We start from the raw sequence: 19,607 nt of genomic DNA, 5'->3' as shown, positions 1-19,607 counted from the left end.
GCCAAATGCAATCATATTAAAAAAAACTGTTCACAAACTTTAGGTTTCTCACTGAACCTATTTACACACAACTACTGCAAGTCATAAGACAAATGGTTGTAATAGGTTCTCTGGGGCCCCTTTGTTCAGGAACAGCAGACTTGCATAGTTTTGCCATTGTTTTAGCAATTAGAAGGCCGCTAAATGCAGCTGCGCACCACACTTCTGAAAGGTTAATTTTAGCTGCAACGTAGAGATTACCCTTGCACCTGACACCTCCCAAACAGCTCTCTTCCCCTGCCTCATCTCCCATTGGTCACCACTATCTTAGGTACTGGCAGACAGTCTGCCAGCATGCAGTTTAAGTTTTTTTTTATATATATATATATATATATATATATATATATATATATATATATATATATATATATATATATATATATATATTTTTTTTTTTTTTTTTTTATTTCTTTAGTCTAGGGAAACCACCCATCTTCCTAATCTCCCCCCGACCCAAGCTCTCTAACCCTCCCACCCTCACAATACCATAACCATTAAATTACATATATTTTGTTATTATAAGTAATAATTTTTTTTCTATAGTCTAGTGAACCCCTCACCCCCTGTCCAAGATTGCAAGCTTTTTCTGCAGTGTAGAGACTGCCTTCCACTATCTTTTATGTAGCTGTAGGACCCTATCTTTCCCTCTCCCCTGCTATAGTATTTTTTAGTGTAGTGATCCTCTCCCTCCTTGCTGGTAGAGTATGTTTGTTCACAGGTACCTCAGACCACTCACACCACCACGAATTAATTGAAGGTAAACATACATTTTTTTTCCATACAGGTGGTGAGAGTCCACAATCCATTACTCCTGGGAACAAATATCCAAAAGCTGTGGAGTCCACAAGTAATAATAGAAAAGGATGGGATCTAAGAAACACCTTTTTTTCAATAAAAAAAGACAACTAAATCCACAAACCCCAAAAGAGCCCAAAAAAGGCAATTAAAAGCTATAAAAAGCCAACAATAGGTAAAAACAAATTAACCTGAAACAATTGCCTGAAGGATATCCTACCAAAGGCTGCCTCAGAAGAAGCAAAAACATTAGAATGGTAGAACAAATAAGCAAAGGAGACCAAATTAATAACTAGAGAAATTATTCTACTGGTAAAACAATCAAACACAAGAAAAGGCAACTGGACTGAAAGAAAGAACAGAAAGCCATCTGGATCGAGATGAACATGCCACCAAGAAAACTGTATAAATCAAGAGCTTCAACCAAGAAGCCAAATAAACAAATGAAAAAAATGGACATAGAACCAGCAAAACGAACAAGCAAACTAAAAGTTTGTCTGAAAAACCTTAGTAGTGTCAACATAACACTACAAAGCTCTAACAGAATCCAAAATTAATAGGCCATTCAGAATAAAGGACATAAAACATTAAGAAGGAACAACAAAGTCCAATCTAAGAGAGTCAGAAAAGATCACCTTATCCTAAATAAGATAAGAAGAAAAGAAATAAAGAAAATAAATTATTCTATCAGAAGAAATAGGTAAATGAAACAAAAGACTTCCAGAAATAAGTTAATATCTAGCTGATGCATAGGCTCAAAAAGAAGAAACCTGCAAAAACAAGGTCAAAACTTTTTGAAAAATAACAGTTTTAAATCTAGGCCAGGCATGAACCAAGAATAACAGAAAGATTAGCAATCGTTTCACGTAACATAACAAATAAAGCACAGAAAACTGAGCTTTTAAAGAACAGGTGGATAAACTCTTATCCAAACTTACCTGAAAATATAGCCAGAAAAACTGGATAAAGAAAACCAAGAAATAAAGGCCTTCCAGACATTTAATGACAGACTAACAAGCCAGAAACTGAACAAATAGTTCTAAGACAAAGAGTATAAATTATTCTATCTCCGAACCATCCAGTTGAGAGAACCTGAAAGAAATTACCTAAATAGAAGGTCTTAATGCAAAAGCAGCAAATGAAAGAAACTGGACATCAGACCAAGACCTGTAAACCAAAATAAAGCAGGAACAAATGAAGTAAACAAAAAACAATTTTTTTTCTGCCAAATCCTGCCAATCACCCTGGGAAAAAAAGCAAGAGGTAGTAAAAAATATTGGCTAACCAATATATCCACTGAACTACTAGAGCATCCACAAACACAGTTCAAAGATCCCTGGACCTACACAGTACCTGGGAAAACCGAGCTTGAACCAGGAAGCTGTCGGAAATATATCTGAGCAACCCAAAATAACTATAGTCTAATAGAACATAACCAAATGTAAAGACCACTCTTCCATGCAGAAAAAACTTAAGACTGAGAAAAAAATGCTTCCCAGTTAATCAGAATAAGAACAGCAGAAATAAATTCCTACCCAGGAAATAATTTTAAATACTATGCTCATAAGTAGGGAACTGCAAATCTACCCCTGATGATAGACATAAGCTACAGCTGTAACATAATCCAATCAGAAAAGAGAGGAAAGATTCTATTCAGAAGAGGCCAACATTGAAAGTACCTGAATAATGCATGGAGTTAAAAATATCAGGTAACCTCACCTCCCGAGGAAAACAAACTCCTAATGCCCTTCTGAGACCCCCAGACGGCTCCAAACCATTTTATCTGTAAGATTACAGATCAAGAATCCTGAACAAAAAGAAGCCCCAACATAAAAAGCTAATAGTTCAGCCACTTAGACAGAAACAGACTTGTTCTGAAAAGCAAATGGATCTTTAGAGACAACAGAATCAGAACCCTGTATAATTGTAAAGGATACAAAGCTAAGGAAGATTAATTTAAAGGAAAGTAGACAGAATAACAACCAAGGCCACAAACATGCAAAGGGTGACTGAAGGGAAACTAGAAACTGAAGGTTCTAGCAGGCAAAATATATTACTCTTCCAGGACTAGTGGAGATTTCTAACTTTGTGTATGTACACACACAGTAGGGTCCAAAGACTGAGTAAGCTACAACCAACTAGTTTAATTTGATCATTAATTTATAAAAGTAGTAAAAACTAAATTTATGCTTACCTGATAAATTTCTTTCTTTCAGGATATGGACAGTCCACAATGTCATTCAATTACTAGTGGGAATATCACTCCTAGCCAGCAGGAGGAGGCACCACAGCAAAGCTGTTAAGTGTCACTCCCCTACCCATAATACCCAGTCATTCAACCGAAGAGAAATGGGAAAGGATTAACACAAAGGTGTAGAGGTGCCTGAGGTTTAGTAAAAAAATATAACTGTCTTAATAAAGGGTAGGGTCGTGGAATCATACTTCTCAACCAGAGGGAAAGAGAAGTAGAAGTAGCCTTCTTACCCTTACGCTTTCCTGAGAAACAAACAGGGCAGAAGACTGGCTAAAATCCTTAGTCGCCTGTAGGTAGAATTTTAGAGCACGCACAACATCCAAGTTGTGCAACAGAAGTTATTTATGAGAAGTAGAATTGGGTCAGAGAGAAGGAACAAAAATTTCCTGTTTAATATTTCTATCCAAAACCACTTTAGGAAGAAACCCCAATTTAGTATGAAGAACTTCCTTATCCGTATGAAAGACAAGGTAAGGCGAATCCCACTGCAAAGCCGAGAGTTCCGAAACTCTCCAATCAGAATAACAAATAAAACCTTCCAAAATATCAACTTAATATCTATGGAATGCATTGTCTCAAATGGAGCCTGCTGCAAAACTTTAAGAAAAAGATTAAGGGTCCAAGGAGGAGCAACAGGTTTAAACACAGGCCTGATTCTGACCAGGGCATGATAAAAAGATTGAACATCTGGCACATCCGCCTGACGCTTCTTTAACAAAATAGATAATGCAGAAATATGACCTTTTAGAGAACTGACTGACAACCCATTCTCCAGACCTTCCCGGAGAAAAGACAAAATTCTAGGAATCCTGACCCTACTCCAAGAGTAGCCCTTAGATTCACACCAATAAAGGTATTTACGCCATACCATGGTAAGATTTTCGAGTAACAGGCTTTCAAACCTGGATCATGGTCTCAATGACCGACTCAGAAAATCCATGCTCAGACAGAACTAAGCGTTCAATCTGCAAGCAGTCAGCTTTAGAGAAATTAGATTTGGATGGAGGAATGGACCCTGGGTTAGAAGGTCCTTCCTCAGAGGCAACCTCCAAGGTGGCCAAGATGACATCTTCACTAGGTCTGCATACCAGATCCTGGGAAGCCATGCAGGAGCTATTATTACCAATGCTCACTCTTGTTTGATATGAGCAATAACTGGTGGAAGGAGCACAAACGGAGGTATGCTAGACCGAAATCCCAAGTAACCGCCAGAGCATCTATCAGAGCGGCCTGAGGATCTCTTGACCGTACCTTGGAAGCTTGGTGTTCTGCCAAGACGCCATCAGATCCACCTCCGGCACCCCGCATTTGAGGGTTAACCTGGAGAATATCTCTGGATGGAGAGCCCACTCCCCGGGATGAAATGTCTGCCTGCCCAGGAAATCTGCTTCCCAGTTGTCCACTCCAGGAATGTGGATGGCAGATAGACAACAATTGTGAGCTTCCGCCCTGGTGGTTGATGTAAACCACTGAGGTGATGTTGTCCAACTGAAACCTGATAAACCGGGCTAAAGACAATTGAGGCCAAGCCATCAGAGAATTGTCCAAAGTCCCTTCAACGTTAACGAGTCTCAGACTGCTCCCCAGCCTAGCAGACTGTCGTCCGTGGTCAAAATCATCCAGGAAGGTCTACGGAAACATGTGCCCTGAGACAGATGGTCCTGAGAAAGCCACCATGGAATAGTGTCTCTTGTGGACTGGTCTAGATCTATCCTCTGAGACAGATTAAAATGGTCTCCATTCCATTGTCTAAGCATGCATAATTGCAGAGCTCTCAAATGGAATCAAGAATGATGTCCATGGAAGCGACCATCAGACCAATTACCTCCATATATTAATGCACTGATGTCCGAACAGTAGACTGAGGAGAGAGAGGCAAGATGAGAGAATTTTCTGACCTCCGTCAGAAAAAATTTCATAGTTAGGGAATCTATTATGGTCCCTAAGAAAATCACCCTTGTAGCTGGATCAAGGGAACTCTTTTCCAGATTTAACTTTCCAACCGTGGGGACATAGAAAACACATCAAGATCTCTGTATGAGAGTTTGCTTGTTGAAAAGATGGCGCAGAACCAATATGTCGTCCAGGTATGGCACCACTGCAATTTCGGGAGACCTGATCACTGCCAAGAGAGCCCCCAGAACCTTTGAGAGAATTCTGGCAGCTGTGGCAAGTCCAAACGGAAGAGCCACAAACTGAAATTGTTTGTCTAGAAAGGCGAATCTCAGGAATTTGTGATGATCCCTGTGGATGGAAACATGAAGATATGCGTCCTTCATGGACGTCATAAACTAACCCTCTTGGACCAAAGGAAGAATGGAACGAATGGTTTCCATTTTGAAGGACTTTACCCTGAGAAACTTGTTGAGGCACTTTAGGTATAAAATGGGTCAAAAAGTTCCCTCTTTTTTGGGAACCACAAACAGATTTGAATAAAATCCTAGACCCTGTTCCCTTACTGGAACTTGAACAATGACTCCCAGGGAGGAAAGGTCCTGAACGCAGTTCAAGAATGCCTCTTTTTTTACCTGGTCTGCATATAATCTTGAGGTGTGGAATCTGCCCCTGGGAGGGAAAGTTTTGAATTCTATTTTGTAACCCTGAGATACTATGTCCACAACCCAAGGATCACGCTTGACAAAACAGGGAAAGTCTGCCCCCACTTGATCTGATCCCAGGACGACCCTTCATGCTGACTTAGACTCAGCTGAGGGTTTCTTTGATTGCTTCTCCTTATTCCAAGACTGATTGGGCTTCCAAGAAGACTTGGACTGCTCCTGCTTGGGAGAGGAAGACGTTTGACCTTTGAAGTTACCAAAGGAACAAAAATTACTTTGATGTCCTTTGAGTCTGTTCTTCTTGTCTTGTGGTAGAAAAGACCCTTTTCCACCAATAATATCAGAAATTATTTCTGCTAGAACAGGTCTGAACAAGGTCTTCCCCTTGTAAGGAAGCGCCAGAAGCTTGGACTTAGAGGTAACATCAGTATAAAATAAATATACCAAAATATCACAAAAGAAATAAGTGTGAAATAAATGTGATGGTACAATCATACAATATAAAATAGATAAACAGTTAAATAAAAGTTCATAAATAAGGATATATATTCGCTCTCTCTGGATTCTCCAGCCTTTCGTGTTCTTCTGTGTGTTCTCAAAGGAATAGAAAGAAAATACACAACATAGTGTAACTCTGTAACCACTTTCAGGAAAAATGATACACTTGTTTACGAGTGATTACTCACATTTGTTGGAGCTTAAACCAAGCTCAGGGAAATGCGCACACCCACTTTATACTGGTGGGTAAACAGTTACTCTCACGCAAATATGATAAAATATGGTATTTATTAAAAATATAAAAAGCGTCACAAATGCACCACAAACACCTTTCACAGAGGACAAGTGAGCAATAATATATGCAGTATTACTCAGAAGAGCAGTCCCAGGCCCTGGATGGATGTGGATAGAGAAGCAGAAACTTAACCGCCAGACCGTCCACCCTGCGTTACCAGTGGGAATCACTCCTCCCCCAGGTGTATAAGCAAATGTAAAGACGCACTGGAGAGTCTGTCATTAACAGTTCCGACGTACATTTCGCTGGATCAACTTTTTTCCTTGAAATGTGAGTAATCACTCGTAAACAAGTGTATCATTTTTCCTGAAAGTGGTTACAGAGTTACACAATGTTGTGTATTTTGTTTCTTTTCCTTTGAGAACATACAGAAGAACACGAAAGGCTGGAGAATCCAGAGAGAGAAAATATATCCTTATTTATGAACTTTTATTTAACTGTTTATCTATTTTATATTGTTAGAGGTAACATCAGCTGACCAAGATTTTAGCCACAATGCCCTGCGGGCTAGGACAGTGAAGCCAGACATCTAGGCTCCCAGTGTAATAAATCCCATGTTAGCATCAGAAATAAAGGAATTGGCTAGTTTGAGAGAGCCTTAATCCTATCTTGTATCTCCTCCAATGGAGTCTCTACTAAAATTGATTCAGACAAGGAGTCGCTCCAATAAGATGCCGCACTTGCTACTGTGGCAACACAAACTGCAGGTTGCAATTGAAGACCTTGATGAACATACATCTTCAAATAAGCTTTCAGCTTTTTGTCCATGGGATCCTTAAAGGAGCAGCTATCCTCTATAGGGATCGTAGTTCTTTTAGCCAGAGTAGAAATAGCCCCTTCTACTTTAGGCACCATGCGCCAAGAATCTTTAATGGAGTCAGCAACTGGAAACATATTTTTAAATACAGGAGACAGGGAGAAAGAAATCCCTGGCTTCTCCCATTCTTGTGAAATAATCTCCGTCACACGGTCTGGGACAGGAAAAACTTCCCCCGAGGAAGGAACATCATAGTATTTATTAAGTTTACTAGACTTCTTAGGGTTGACAACAACAGAAATATCGGAGTCGTCCAAAGTAGCCAATGCCTCCTTTACAAGTACACAAAGGTGTTCAAGCTTAAATCTGAAGTTTACTTCTTCAGTATCAGATGAAGGAATAATACTGTCAGAATCTGAGATTTCACCCTCAGAGGCTACCAACGTATCCTCCTCATAAGACTTATGAGGGAGGGCAACCTGCGTAGCAGTAGATGGAACAGAAACCTTACTATCTGAATGTCTAAGTTTCCTCTTGCGTTTTCCAAGCATAGGAAAAGCAGATAATGCTGCAGATACCGCAGAAGATACACGTGCAGCAAAATCTGCAGGCAAATAAACTCCTCCAGGAGGCTGATAGGAACTGCAGGGCACTGTATGTGATGCCAAGCTTGAGACGTTTGAGCAGAAAGCTGTGGCATTGCCTGAACAGCATCATCCTGAGAGACATTGGGCTCAGAGGGCAACAATTTATCGTTTAATTGAAATGTTCTAGTTAAGCACGCAGCACAGAATTGCATAGGCAAAACAATTTGTGCCTCAAGGCATAACAAGCATTTGTCAAAAGACACAGTCTTGGTCCATGTCCATAATATTAAATAAAAAATTCCCCAAATTGTAGATTTGTTTTTAAATAGGTGCCATACCGTAACACTTACACACAATTTGGCTGCCAGACGTTTTTAAAACGATCATATAGCAGATCAACACTGAAGAAACTGAAATTCAATGACGCTGCTCCGCTCAGTGAATATCCGACAGCAGAGAGAAGTCACATGACCGGCAGAGAGAGGAAACTACGCAGCAGGTAAAAGGCCCGCGTTTCCCTACAACACCGGAGCTTAATTTACACAAATGCTCAAGTCTGTCAGTTAGCCTGTTCTAGCTAGGCAAGCAAAGAAAACCAACCAACTAAATTTAAAGTTTATACATAAATCCCTGTATAAAACATAAGCCACACACACACTAATTAAGTATTTCAACAAAATTAGCCCAAAGAGGAAAAACATCCCAATAAAGGCAAGATTAGCCCCTAGTCTCAACATACATAATGCACCTACCCACTGCCAAAGAAAATCCTGTATAAAGGATTTTAAAAATGTTCCCATCTACTGTATATGACATATTCTTCTGAAGTGCAAGTCTCCAAGACCTAGAAGACAAAAGCAATTACCTGCAGTCTAGCTGTCCGGCAAGAAGACCGCTCACAAGGCGTGAAAGGATACATACTCCTTACAGAGACCTGTAGAAAAAGAAAGAACAGAGTAACCAACTCTGGCTTTCTGTACCATGGGCAGCAATGTGTTAGGAAACAAAGCAAGGACTACCTCACAACTTCCTAACTGCTTAAAATCCCCCACTACTCTACTGAAGAGATTGACGTGGACTAAACCCAAATCCTTTCTTGCAGGGAAAAGTACCCGAAAAAGGAATTAATTTCTTCAGACACCAAACATCTTCTCCTCCATTGACAGAGGCAAAGAGAATGACTGGGGATTATGGGTAGGGGAGTGACACTTAACAGCTTTGCTGTGGTGATCTTTGCCTCCTCCTGCTGGCCAAGAGTAATATTCCCACTAGTAATTGAATGACGTTGTGGACTCTCCATATCTTAGAAAAGAAATATAATTTTATATATATTGATGTAATATTGCCATTTATATGAATATCCTCTGTGCACAACATTTATGTTTAGGTTTTTAAAACTTTTGTAACAGTATATATTTAATTTGAAGAATAAAAACCCAAGTATGCATGCGAGTTGTCTTAACGAAAAACATCTGATATTGATTCTATTAGAAAAGTGCTTTTACTATCGATGAAGACATATTAATTGAAATACCTTTTGTAATGATGTAAAAGTAGCTTAGTGAACCATTAAAAAGAACAAACATTGAATCTAGCCAAATTGCAGTTAAATAGAATATATCAAAGAAAGAAAAGCTTACAGACCAGCTACACCGCTTCCACCTGACAGACTATATTCCAGCAGCTTTTACAAAACTTATCAGTGATACCCCAACGAGGACACCAAGGGCTGAAGACGGAGATGATTAGTTGACTTTTATGAGCATACAAGAGACATTTTTACATTATTGTAAACAAAACTGCATAAATAGATGTTTCTTCCAAGAGGACAATTTGTATTGGTGGTTGTATAGTCAGACGTTGGTGATCTGTGTCTTCTCTGTATACCGCACCAATTGGAGTCAAGATATCGGCTGGGTGTTTATATGTTGGGGATATCTCATCTTCTTCCTCCATTGAACATCATATTTTTGAGACTGAGGTTAGTGGTGGGGCAAGTCGACTGTTAAGACACGTCACTTCACCAGACACCGTCTGTAGCTACTATTACCTACAAATTGGAAGTGGGACAGCACATATACTATACAGCATTTCTGCGACTAAAAGGTAAAATATTTCATTATTATATTAAGTGACTGATGTTCACTATATCATGTTGGTTTGGCTGATGACAATCTAAACATAATCATTTTTCCCATTGGGTCCATTATGGACTATTACATTGGATTGGACATATTTATTTAAATTTTCTTCTACCGATGAAGAAGGGATTGGGAACCTTGTTTTTATAAATAGAATATTGCTAAAGGGTAGTACAACATAGACTGAAGTGATTTTCTTGACCAAATCATTTTCATCCAAAACAAGCACAGGAAGACCTTAATTGACCACACCTTCAGAAGATAAATAATAAAGAATAACGAAGAATAATTATGGAATAGAACAGCATCTGCACCCTCCAGCTGAATCAGGTGTGCCCTTTCCCAGTAAGCAAAAGCACAATCAAAAGTTTACTGGCAAAATGTGTTCTTTACAGGAGAATAAAAGTCTCTAACCCCAATAAAAATAAAAAAAGTTTAAATGTTTAGCATGGCCAGAAAATACCACATTTAAAAAAAATATATATATTTTTTAATTGCAATCACACAATTCAAGTGAGAAGACGACAGCATGAGACGCCAACACCACAGTGTGTAAAGCCTACAACTAAACATTCTACATTAAATACTCCAGTGTGGGGATGTTTTGCCCTGCACATGATCAAAGAGATGTACCACTCTATTCTGCAGAGGCATGCCATCAGTTCTGGCTTAAAGTTGTGTGGGAGAGAATACATTTTCCAGTAAGAAAATAATATTAAACATATATCTTAGTTCAAGCAAGAGCAAAGGGTGCTAATCTGCATTGCTTCCTCTACACAATCACAAGACTTTAAAGGGACACTGAATCCAATTTTTTTTCTTCCGTGATTCAGACAGAGCATGCAAATTCAAGCAACTCTCTAATTTCTCCTATTATCAAATTTTCTTCGTTCTTTTGCTATCTTTATTGGAAAAAGAAGGCATCTAAGCTTTTTTTTTTTTTGGGTTCAGAACTCTGGACAGCACTTTTTTTATTGGTGGATGAATTTATCCACCAAACAGCAAGAACAACCCAGGTTGTTCACCAAAAATGGGCCGGCATCTAAACTTACATTCTTGCATTTCAAATAAAGATAGCAAGAGAATGACGAAAATTTGATAATAGGAGTAAATTAGAAAGTTGCTTAAAATGTCATGCTCTATCTCAATCACAAAAGAAAAAAATTGCGTTCAGTGTCCCTTTAATCCAGTCTTTAAAAGCTTTAGAAACTCTTTAGGGTGATCTAAAAGGGTGCTGGAACAATGTTGATTGTAAAATTCTTAAACTTGTTGAATCAACAGCAGCCAAAGTTGAAGCAGTCATTAAGGCAAACAGTGGTCATATCAAATACAGGAAAAATTGAATTTTCAGAATATACTAAAAAATATATTTGTTACTTCTATTAGCGGATTTTTTTTGAGAAATTCTGTGAAATCAGGTGTTTTAAAATTATTTGTGGAAAAAAAGCAAATTGTGGTAATGGACTTATACATATAAACATACATAGTATGGTTTTTAAAAGTCTAATAAATATATATATATATATATATATACACATATATATATATACACACACACACACATATACAGGTGGCCCTCGGTTCAATTTACACCGTTTCAGAATAACAACCTTTTTTTTCCAGTCATGTGACTGCTATTGAAAAGCATTGAGAAGCAGTGCATTTATTAAAATAGAAAGTAGGTGGAGCTGTCTGCTTGTGTTGTAGCAAAGCCAAGCAAGCTGAAATTAATCAGTTTAACCAGACCTAAGCTATCGAGCAGATTTCAATTGAACAAGATCTTCCTGTCTATAAATCAGTCCAGATTGGAATGCATAGAAAGAACTGTTTGCAGAAAAATGCAAGTGAAGTCTATGTTGTCTGATTATTTTATTTGGTTTATAATGCTGTTTAGCATTTAAAGTCGTTATTTCAAAGCTTTAAAAATAATGTATTAGGTGTTACTTGTGACAATTTTGAGAGGGGCCTGGAATCTATCTCCCTCACTTACCACTGACTTACATTATAAACTGGGCTTCAACTTACAACTGTTTCGATTTACAACCATTCCTTCTGGAACCTAACCCCGGCGTAAACTGAGGGCTACCTATATATATATATATATATATATATATATATATATATATATATATATATATATGTGTGTATATATATATATATATATATATATATATATATATATATATATATATATATATATATATATATATATATATATATACACACACACACACACACACAAATATCACTATAGTTTTTCAGTAAGGGGTTAAAAGTTAGTAGTCCACTCAATGTTAAAAACTGGGAAAAGTCACCATTTTTATATATCGTTTAGGACTAGTGGATATTTCAATATATATATAATAATTAGTGATGTAACATTTGAGTATGTTTCCGAGTCAGATGGTTTTGTTATATTTTCCTTTCACCTGGTACCATGGCAGATATAATTATTTTTTCAATAATTATGTAAGGCAAAGGCCAATTTAAGCATTAGCAAAAACCGCACTAAGAGGACTTAAGTGTTATGTAGACTTTTAGTAATTAGAGTCGATTGCTGCTGTAATTGGTGAGAATGTTCATTAAGGATATAAACACAGCTTTGCACCACTTAGTTTCCAGCAGTGTAAGAGGCCAAAAGCAAACATACAGTTTAATTCAAAAGAAGGCAGATTATAATGTTGTTTACATTCCCAAACAAACTATGGTTCTTTATCTTTAAATGAGTTCCAATTTGATCCTTGCATCACATTTATCATGCTAGAAATTATTCATTTTGCAAGCCTTTCAATCAATGCATACATAAACCAGCAGGAATGTCTGTGTTCTCATTATCTCATTCCATAAGCAAACGTATTAGAAATGAACACTAGCAAATTTTGAGGAAAAAAACTATTCACATATGGATTCTACAAAAACTAGTTGGAGCAATCTCAACAATTTTTGTTATTGCAAACAACCCCTTTAGCAATGCAGTTACTCCAAAAAAGCACCAATATTTTAGTTGCAGTAATCTTGGCTGATAAAATCTGCGTAGAATGGTGTATGTATGTATATAGTTGGGAATCATACAGAATTTCCGCAAAGTTTTACTGCAAACTGACTTACCTGTAGTGTGCAATACTTTTTTTTCCAGATTGATAATCAGTAAAATAAAATAACGTAGAAAACCCTTTATTGTGGAATCCACAAGATATTCACAGTAGTCATTTCAGTGTTCCCACAGTTAATAGAAAAAAATGTCAATGATAGAAAATAAAGTTATAATATTTTATGAGTCAATATTTTAGATGTTTTAGATTTATTTATTTATATTGAAATGGTGTGCAGATTGATTAATTCTTTATTTTTGTTAACTTGTCTACAATTAGAAGCTAAGGACGTCTTTTTCAACCCACCATGCTGTCTTGAACAGTACTTTTATACACACAAGATGCTATTTCATTACCATAGGCATACAAAAATAACACATCTTCCAAAATCATTTACTGTGCTCCTTTAATCATGCACTAAAAGTGCAAAAATATCAAAACATAAAACCTATCTATTCCTGAGACAATTTAGGAAGTTAAAGGGTACGATCAGGTCTCAGAGACAGACTACTTTGTATAAAAACACAGTAAAGTAGAACCTATTACACTCGAATAGCCATAAAATTGACATTTTTGATAGACAAGTAGAATCAGCCAAATATTGATGTATTTTCTATGTTGTGTTTTTTTTTTTTTTTTAAAAGTGCAGCGGCTGTCTTTCTCACTTACATTAAAAATTGTAAAGCAATTCTAATGGGAAAAGAGTATTTTTCTTATGCTTTACCCCAAAAATAAAGTTATTCACAATCAATATTATACAAAATTTATGTTAACTTGTGTCTGTTTTTAAGACATGATAGCGTCCCTTTACTGTATGATTTTGCATTCGGTCTACTTGCCCAGTTCATTATTTTATACAAAAAATACTATTTAAAATATTTAATAAGGTTCTGGATCTTACCCATTTTCCCCTTTTGAGTCCTCTACTTGCCTTTAATTATATGTAAAAGTCACATTACCTCAGACAGCATACATACATATATTTTCTTTACAAAATTTACACTAATTTAAAATATCAGTGTCTACACATTCTCCTTCAGAAAAAATAGCTACACCCAGTCTCAACAGTGAAACTATTGTTCCCAGTGCTACGGGAAGAAAGGTGCGTTGTTGATAGGGTTAAGGAATGTTTAGTTCATGAATTCGCTCTCACACACAACTCAATAATACAGAGCACACACACTTACACTCATTAACCAAGGCAATGATGGAAGAGCTTACAAATATCATTATCTTTCACATGCCAGGCAAATACACTGAATGTGACATTTCAACTGCACATTATATACAATTAAGTCATTTTAGCCTACTATTAAAGAAAATATCTCCATACATTTATACAGTTGATCTGAAATAAAACTCTCTGCTTATTTGCTCTTAGAAAACATAAATAGGACAAAAAAATAATGAATCACAGCCAAAATAATGCCCTGGGGCTCTCTAATCTCATAATCTATCGAAAGGAATGATTCGTAGACAACAACAAAAACAGGGATTTAAGCTCCTTTACATTAAGACCAATGTTTATACATTTCGTGTTTCTACATCAATCTTTTCTTCCGACTGGCTTCCTTCTGATTCTGTTAGTGCAACATTTTGTCTCAAGAGTACCTCGGGCCCCCCACCATAGATGGACTGAAGGAAATTCCAAGTTTCTTCTGATATTTGGCCGGAATCAGCTCCTAACCAAAGTAAGCAAACATTTAACATTATAATAAAAAGCAACACATACGTTTATTTAGTAAAAGACAGCACTCAAAGGCACATTATATACATTTTTTCTTTGCTTCATTTATAAGTGAAAATTTCTAAATTAATCACAGATTTTAGTTTTTATGAAAACAGTGGTACATCTGATATATGCAACAATGTTTCTGTAAAAGTTATTACAGCTATTGTGGTAACTTTACTGTGCATGTGAATCAGTAGGTAGCACGCATGCGCACCCCCATTTTGTATTACTCTAATTCAAGTCATGCAATCATCCACCACCAGCATTCAAAGTAGGGGAGGAGGCATGGGACCTACTTTTATATTCCACACACATTAAAATTGATAGCTGTGAATTTAAATTGTAAAAATGCTTCTACATTTAAGTCTGACTTTCATGTCCCTTTAACCTTTATTTATTTTTATTTTTTTTTGTAAATTTATTTTTATTGAGGTTTCAAAAGTACTATATAACAACAAGGTTATTGTTTAGACATAAACATAAGAAGTTGTCACCATGTAGCCGATATTATCCATAGAAGTTGTCATTTGAGTCCAACTTAAACAATTTAGCTATGTGGTCAGGTAGCATAGTGATTAAAGAAATACAAATTCAAATTAAGGATCCTTTAACATAATACTCTACAGAGACAACGACAGAAATCCTCATATATAAGCGGACAGATCTGTGTTGAAATATCAGGCTAGAACAATCAATAGCTAATCTCTTGTTTTTAAGATGGAACGTCATTTTTCTTTTTTTTAGGGGGTAAAGGGAAAGGAGAGCAGTGGGCCAAAGCCACTCGTATGAGGGAAAGTAGGGGTGTATACTGTGAAATGAATTCTAATTGGGCTAGTGAATATACCATGCCATGGAGAGGGTGTCAAAACTGATCCTTTGGGAAAACCGGTGTAGGCAGATTAGGGAATTAACATGCAATTGTAAAGGAGTGGATAGTAGGGCGCAGAATGTCCGTTAACAGTAGTTATACAGGAGGATGGAATGAACCTTGGTATATCAGGTGGGCATGTTAGCTATGATATATACATATGTGGCACAAATCTAACCAGGATGCAAATGTAATACAGGTTTAGATGTGGATATAATGTACATTAGTAAAGTAAAACAGATCTGACAACAATATCCAATATGGTGCATCAAACTTTGTGGTCTATCAAACAGTCATTAAATATAACATGCCAGCTCTATCCTATTATACAACCGCTTATGTCCCCAACTAAACATTGAGCTAAAGGAGAACAACAGTGAAGTGTATACATTAAGAGTAAACAAGGTGTTCCCCTAGAATGGGTTTGGGAGTAAGGCGATTATATAGTTTATTGTATTGGAGTTCAAGGAGAGCCATAGCTGGAGCTGCGTAGAGTTTTATATAACATCACACTAGAGAGCGTCCATGTAGTTAATGAGCGCAGCACAATAGGCTCAAAAATGTCTAACTAGACACAAATAGGAACTCATACAGGCATAAAAGGGTTAAAAAAATAAATAACAGAAACTCATGAAAACCAGAGTGAACTACAGGGAGGAGGGTGGGCAAATTGGGGCATAAATGTCCGCTGCTCCGTGCAGATGTGAGTGTGCTTGCGGTTAACCCATACCTCTTCTAGGTAGCTGGTCTATATCGCGCCATGTGAAGATATAAAATACAGCTACACTGTGAGATGCCAGAATCTTCGACAAACTCTTTTTGTCAGCTCCCTGAATAATTCTCCGGTGTTCAGTCAGTGAGACAGACTTCTTCACTGAGGCCTCAACACATCCCCGGGGGTCGGCCGCACCCTCCCGGAAGATGGTCAGGGTAGATGTGATGGCAACCTCTGTCTGGGAAGCATGGGTCAAGGTGGTGGGTCCGGGACCATAGGGGGTCGGGATGTCAATTTCAGGTCGGGTAATCTCCGGCTTCTCCTCTTTACTATTACATTGAGGGTTACTTAAGACTAGAGTAGGAAGGTGAACAGTGGTTCTGTCTTGAGGTGCTGCAAGTACTCGTGAGGGAAAGGCTACCTGTGGGGCTGCTATACTCACTGTTGCAGTGGTAGGCTCAGGATCGCTTGTAAACTCTGAGAGGAGACACTGTATACTTGGTTTGGGGTTCCATTTCTGAGTGGCAGTGTCTGTCACTTCCATCATTTCAGAGGGTTCGTGTGTCTCCTTACCACTGGCTGTTCGCAGTGTATGGCGCAGGTCGTCAAAGTTGCGTTGCATCCGTCGTGTCAGCACTCCAAACATGATCTGCAGCTGCCAATGTAAATCCCCCTCCATGACAGAGTACATGGTTTCGAAGAGTGGAGAATATATAAAATTTTCACTAGCGTGAGTTTGTTTTACCCGGCTGTTAACAAACCGTGGGGGGATGGTTGAATGTAGAGAAGATATGAGGCCACAGTCGTCAATCTGTGGAGACTCAAGTTGTATTTCTTTTTCGTATTTTGTCAATAAAAACAAGGTAGTAGCTAGTATCAAGTTGATCCTTAGCTGTTCCTTCGTTAGTTTCACAAATTAGAAGTGAAAGTAGCTGGCTAGAGAAGAGGTTATTGACATTTTGTAAGTTTATATGAGGAGCTCCTCAAATTTGCGACTTCTCACGGCTGCGGCTAGGACACGCCCCCCCCCCCTTTAACCTTTATTTTTAATGAAAACCCCCCCCCCCCCATAAATTATGACTTACCAGATCATTTCCTTTCCTTCGATACAGGAAAAGTCCACAGCTGCATTCATTACTTGTGGGAATACAGAACCTGGCCACCAGAAGGAGGCAAAGACACCCCAGCCAAAAGCTTAAATACCTCCCCCACTTACCTCATCCCCCAGTCTTTCTGCCGAGGGAACAATGAACAGTAGGAGAAATATCAGGGTGAAAAAGGTGCCAGAAGAAAACAACAAAATTTAAGGCTGCCCACCGGAGAGTACGGGCGGGAACTGTGGACTCTCCCTGTATCGAAGGAAAGGAAATTATATAGTAAGTCATAATTTATGTTTTCCTTCTAAATACAGGGAGAGTCCACAGCTGCATTCGCTACTTGTGGGAAATTATACCCATGCTACAAAGAACACTGAATGCTAACGGGAGGGTACAAATAAGAGGTGGCCCAACCTGAGGGCACCACAGCTTGCAAGAACCCCAAACTCCAAAGGCTTCCTTGACAGAAGCAAAAAATAAAAGATAAGAATGTTAGGACCACCAAGTAGCCGCCCAATAATCAGAACCATAAGAACTCATGTCAGAGACCCCAAAAAATGTCACTGTACTTGAACTGTGCCATAAACCACTGAAGAGGCTTGTGTCCCGCAGACTCTATAAGCTAAGAAAACATGCTCCTCAACCAGAAAAACAAGGACGTGGACAAGACTTCCTGCCCCCTATGCTTCCCAGAACTGACACAAACAAGGAAGAAGTTTGACAAAAACTCATTTGTAGCCTCAAGATAGAACTTCAAGGCCCGAACCACATCCAAGATGAAATGAACCACTACATGAAATAACCACTCCTTCGAGAAGAAGGATTAGGACACAAGGAAGGAACCACAATCTCCTGATTGATGTTGCGATTTGAAACAACCATAGGAAGAAAACCTAACCCAGGGAGAGCAGCCTTAGCCACATGAAAAACTAGGTAAGGGGAGACCGAGACCCGGGAACTACTGTAAAATCTGGAAGCAGGATACTGCCACCTGAAACCCAAATCCCAAGAATGATCAGAATGAGGTTTACTGAAAAATACGGCTCCTAAGAACCAAATTTGCACAAAAAGGATGAAACAAGAAAGACATCCTTCTTTCGCTGGAGAATGTAAGGTTCTCCCTTCCTTTGTTCGGAAGAAGAACTGATAAGCTCTACTTCAATATCATAGAACCCAATTAGGATGGGAAGACCATTCCCCTATTAGGGCATGCACCAACGGTGGAAGAAAATATCCCGCAGTGTGATAGATTCCGGGGACAATGACTCCAAAGGTCCCATGTCTTCTCTGACAAGGCGATTGCCCAGAAAGGAAGCCTAGTTCCGGTCTCTAGGACCCCTAGATCCATATGATCCAGTATCAAGCACCCATCCCAGATAATACCTAAACAGGTCCAGCCTGTTGACTAGGATAGATGGGCCTGCTGTACCTGGATCAGAATCTAGAAGAAAAAACCTAATTCTCCTAAGTAGAAAGAAGGAACAGACCTTACTAGTATCCACAACAGGTCTTGCCTGTTATCTAGGATACGATGCATCTTCCGGAACACTCCCAAGTAAAAGAGAAACTTCTTAACAACTAAGTAATCAAATTAAAGAAATCAAGCTCCGAGGCTTAAAATTTTTCTCTAAAATGTCGGGAGAACTATCACCCCGATCAGAATCTATAAGCTTCCACCGGAAGTCTCCAACAAACTCGAACATCAAAGTCGATAGCATAAAAAATCCCATGTGACGAAACGTCTTTCTAAGAAGAGTTTCTAAAACAAACCAGAGCTCAAACAAAAAAACTATCCGTAACAGAATAGCTAAGAAAAAGGCAAAGCACAGATAAGCTGAAAAGGAGTGTGTAAACAAAAACAGGTCCTGCCTGTCATACGACACAACCTCCCATAGAGCTTGGAACAGTGATTCTAAATAAACGATAAAACAAAAAGAAAAACAAGACAATGAGGATATCACCATCCTCCACTCGTCTTAGTCAAGATCGTTATCCGATTTAGAGGACAGAGATTCTACTGACGGAGCAGTATTGGAAACCTCTATCATCGCAAAAACCTCTCTCAGAAGTAAACACAGGCGTGCCACTCTAAATCTAAATGCTAAGCCCTCCGCAGACGGAGGACCCAAGTCAGCAGACTCCGACCCTGGAGGTTCTGCCACCTCTTGTGACGAAAGAC

The 19,607-nt window shown here is 38.3% G+C and overlaps 1 protein-coding gene across 1 annotated transcript in view; it reads right to left on the bottom strand.

Moving 5' to 3' along the window:
* Window positions 1-13,082: 13,082 nt before the first annotated feature.
* The window catches only part of USP33 (ubiquitin specific peptidase 33), a 315,907-nt gene continuing 309,382 nt past the window's right edge, over window positions 13,083-19,607 (bottom strand). Inside the window, exon 23 of the mRNA XM_053693333.1 lies at window positions 13,083-14,698. Coding sequence (XP_053549308.1) covers window positions 14,541-14,698 — 158 coding nt within the window. The 3' untranslated portion in view covers window positions 13,083-14,540. The remainder of the gene's footprint in view (window positions 14,699-19,607) is intronic.

The sequence above is a fragment of the Bombina bombina genome, chromosome 10, assembly GCF_027579735.1.
Source record: "Bombina bombina isolate aBomBom1 chromosome 10, aBomBom1.pri, whole genome shotgun sequence".
In the NCBI taxonomy this organism is placed as follows: Eukaryota; Metazoa; Chordata; class Amphibia; order Anura; family Bombinatoridae; genus Bombina; species Bombina bombina.
The sequence above is the reverse complement of the archived record's forward strand: the minus strand, read 5'-3'. Positions and strand labels throughout refer to the sequence as shown.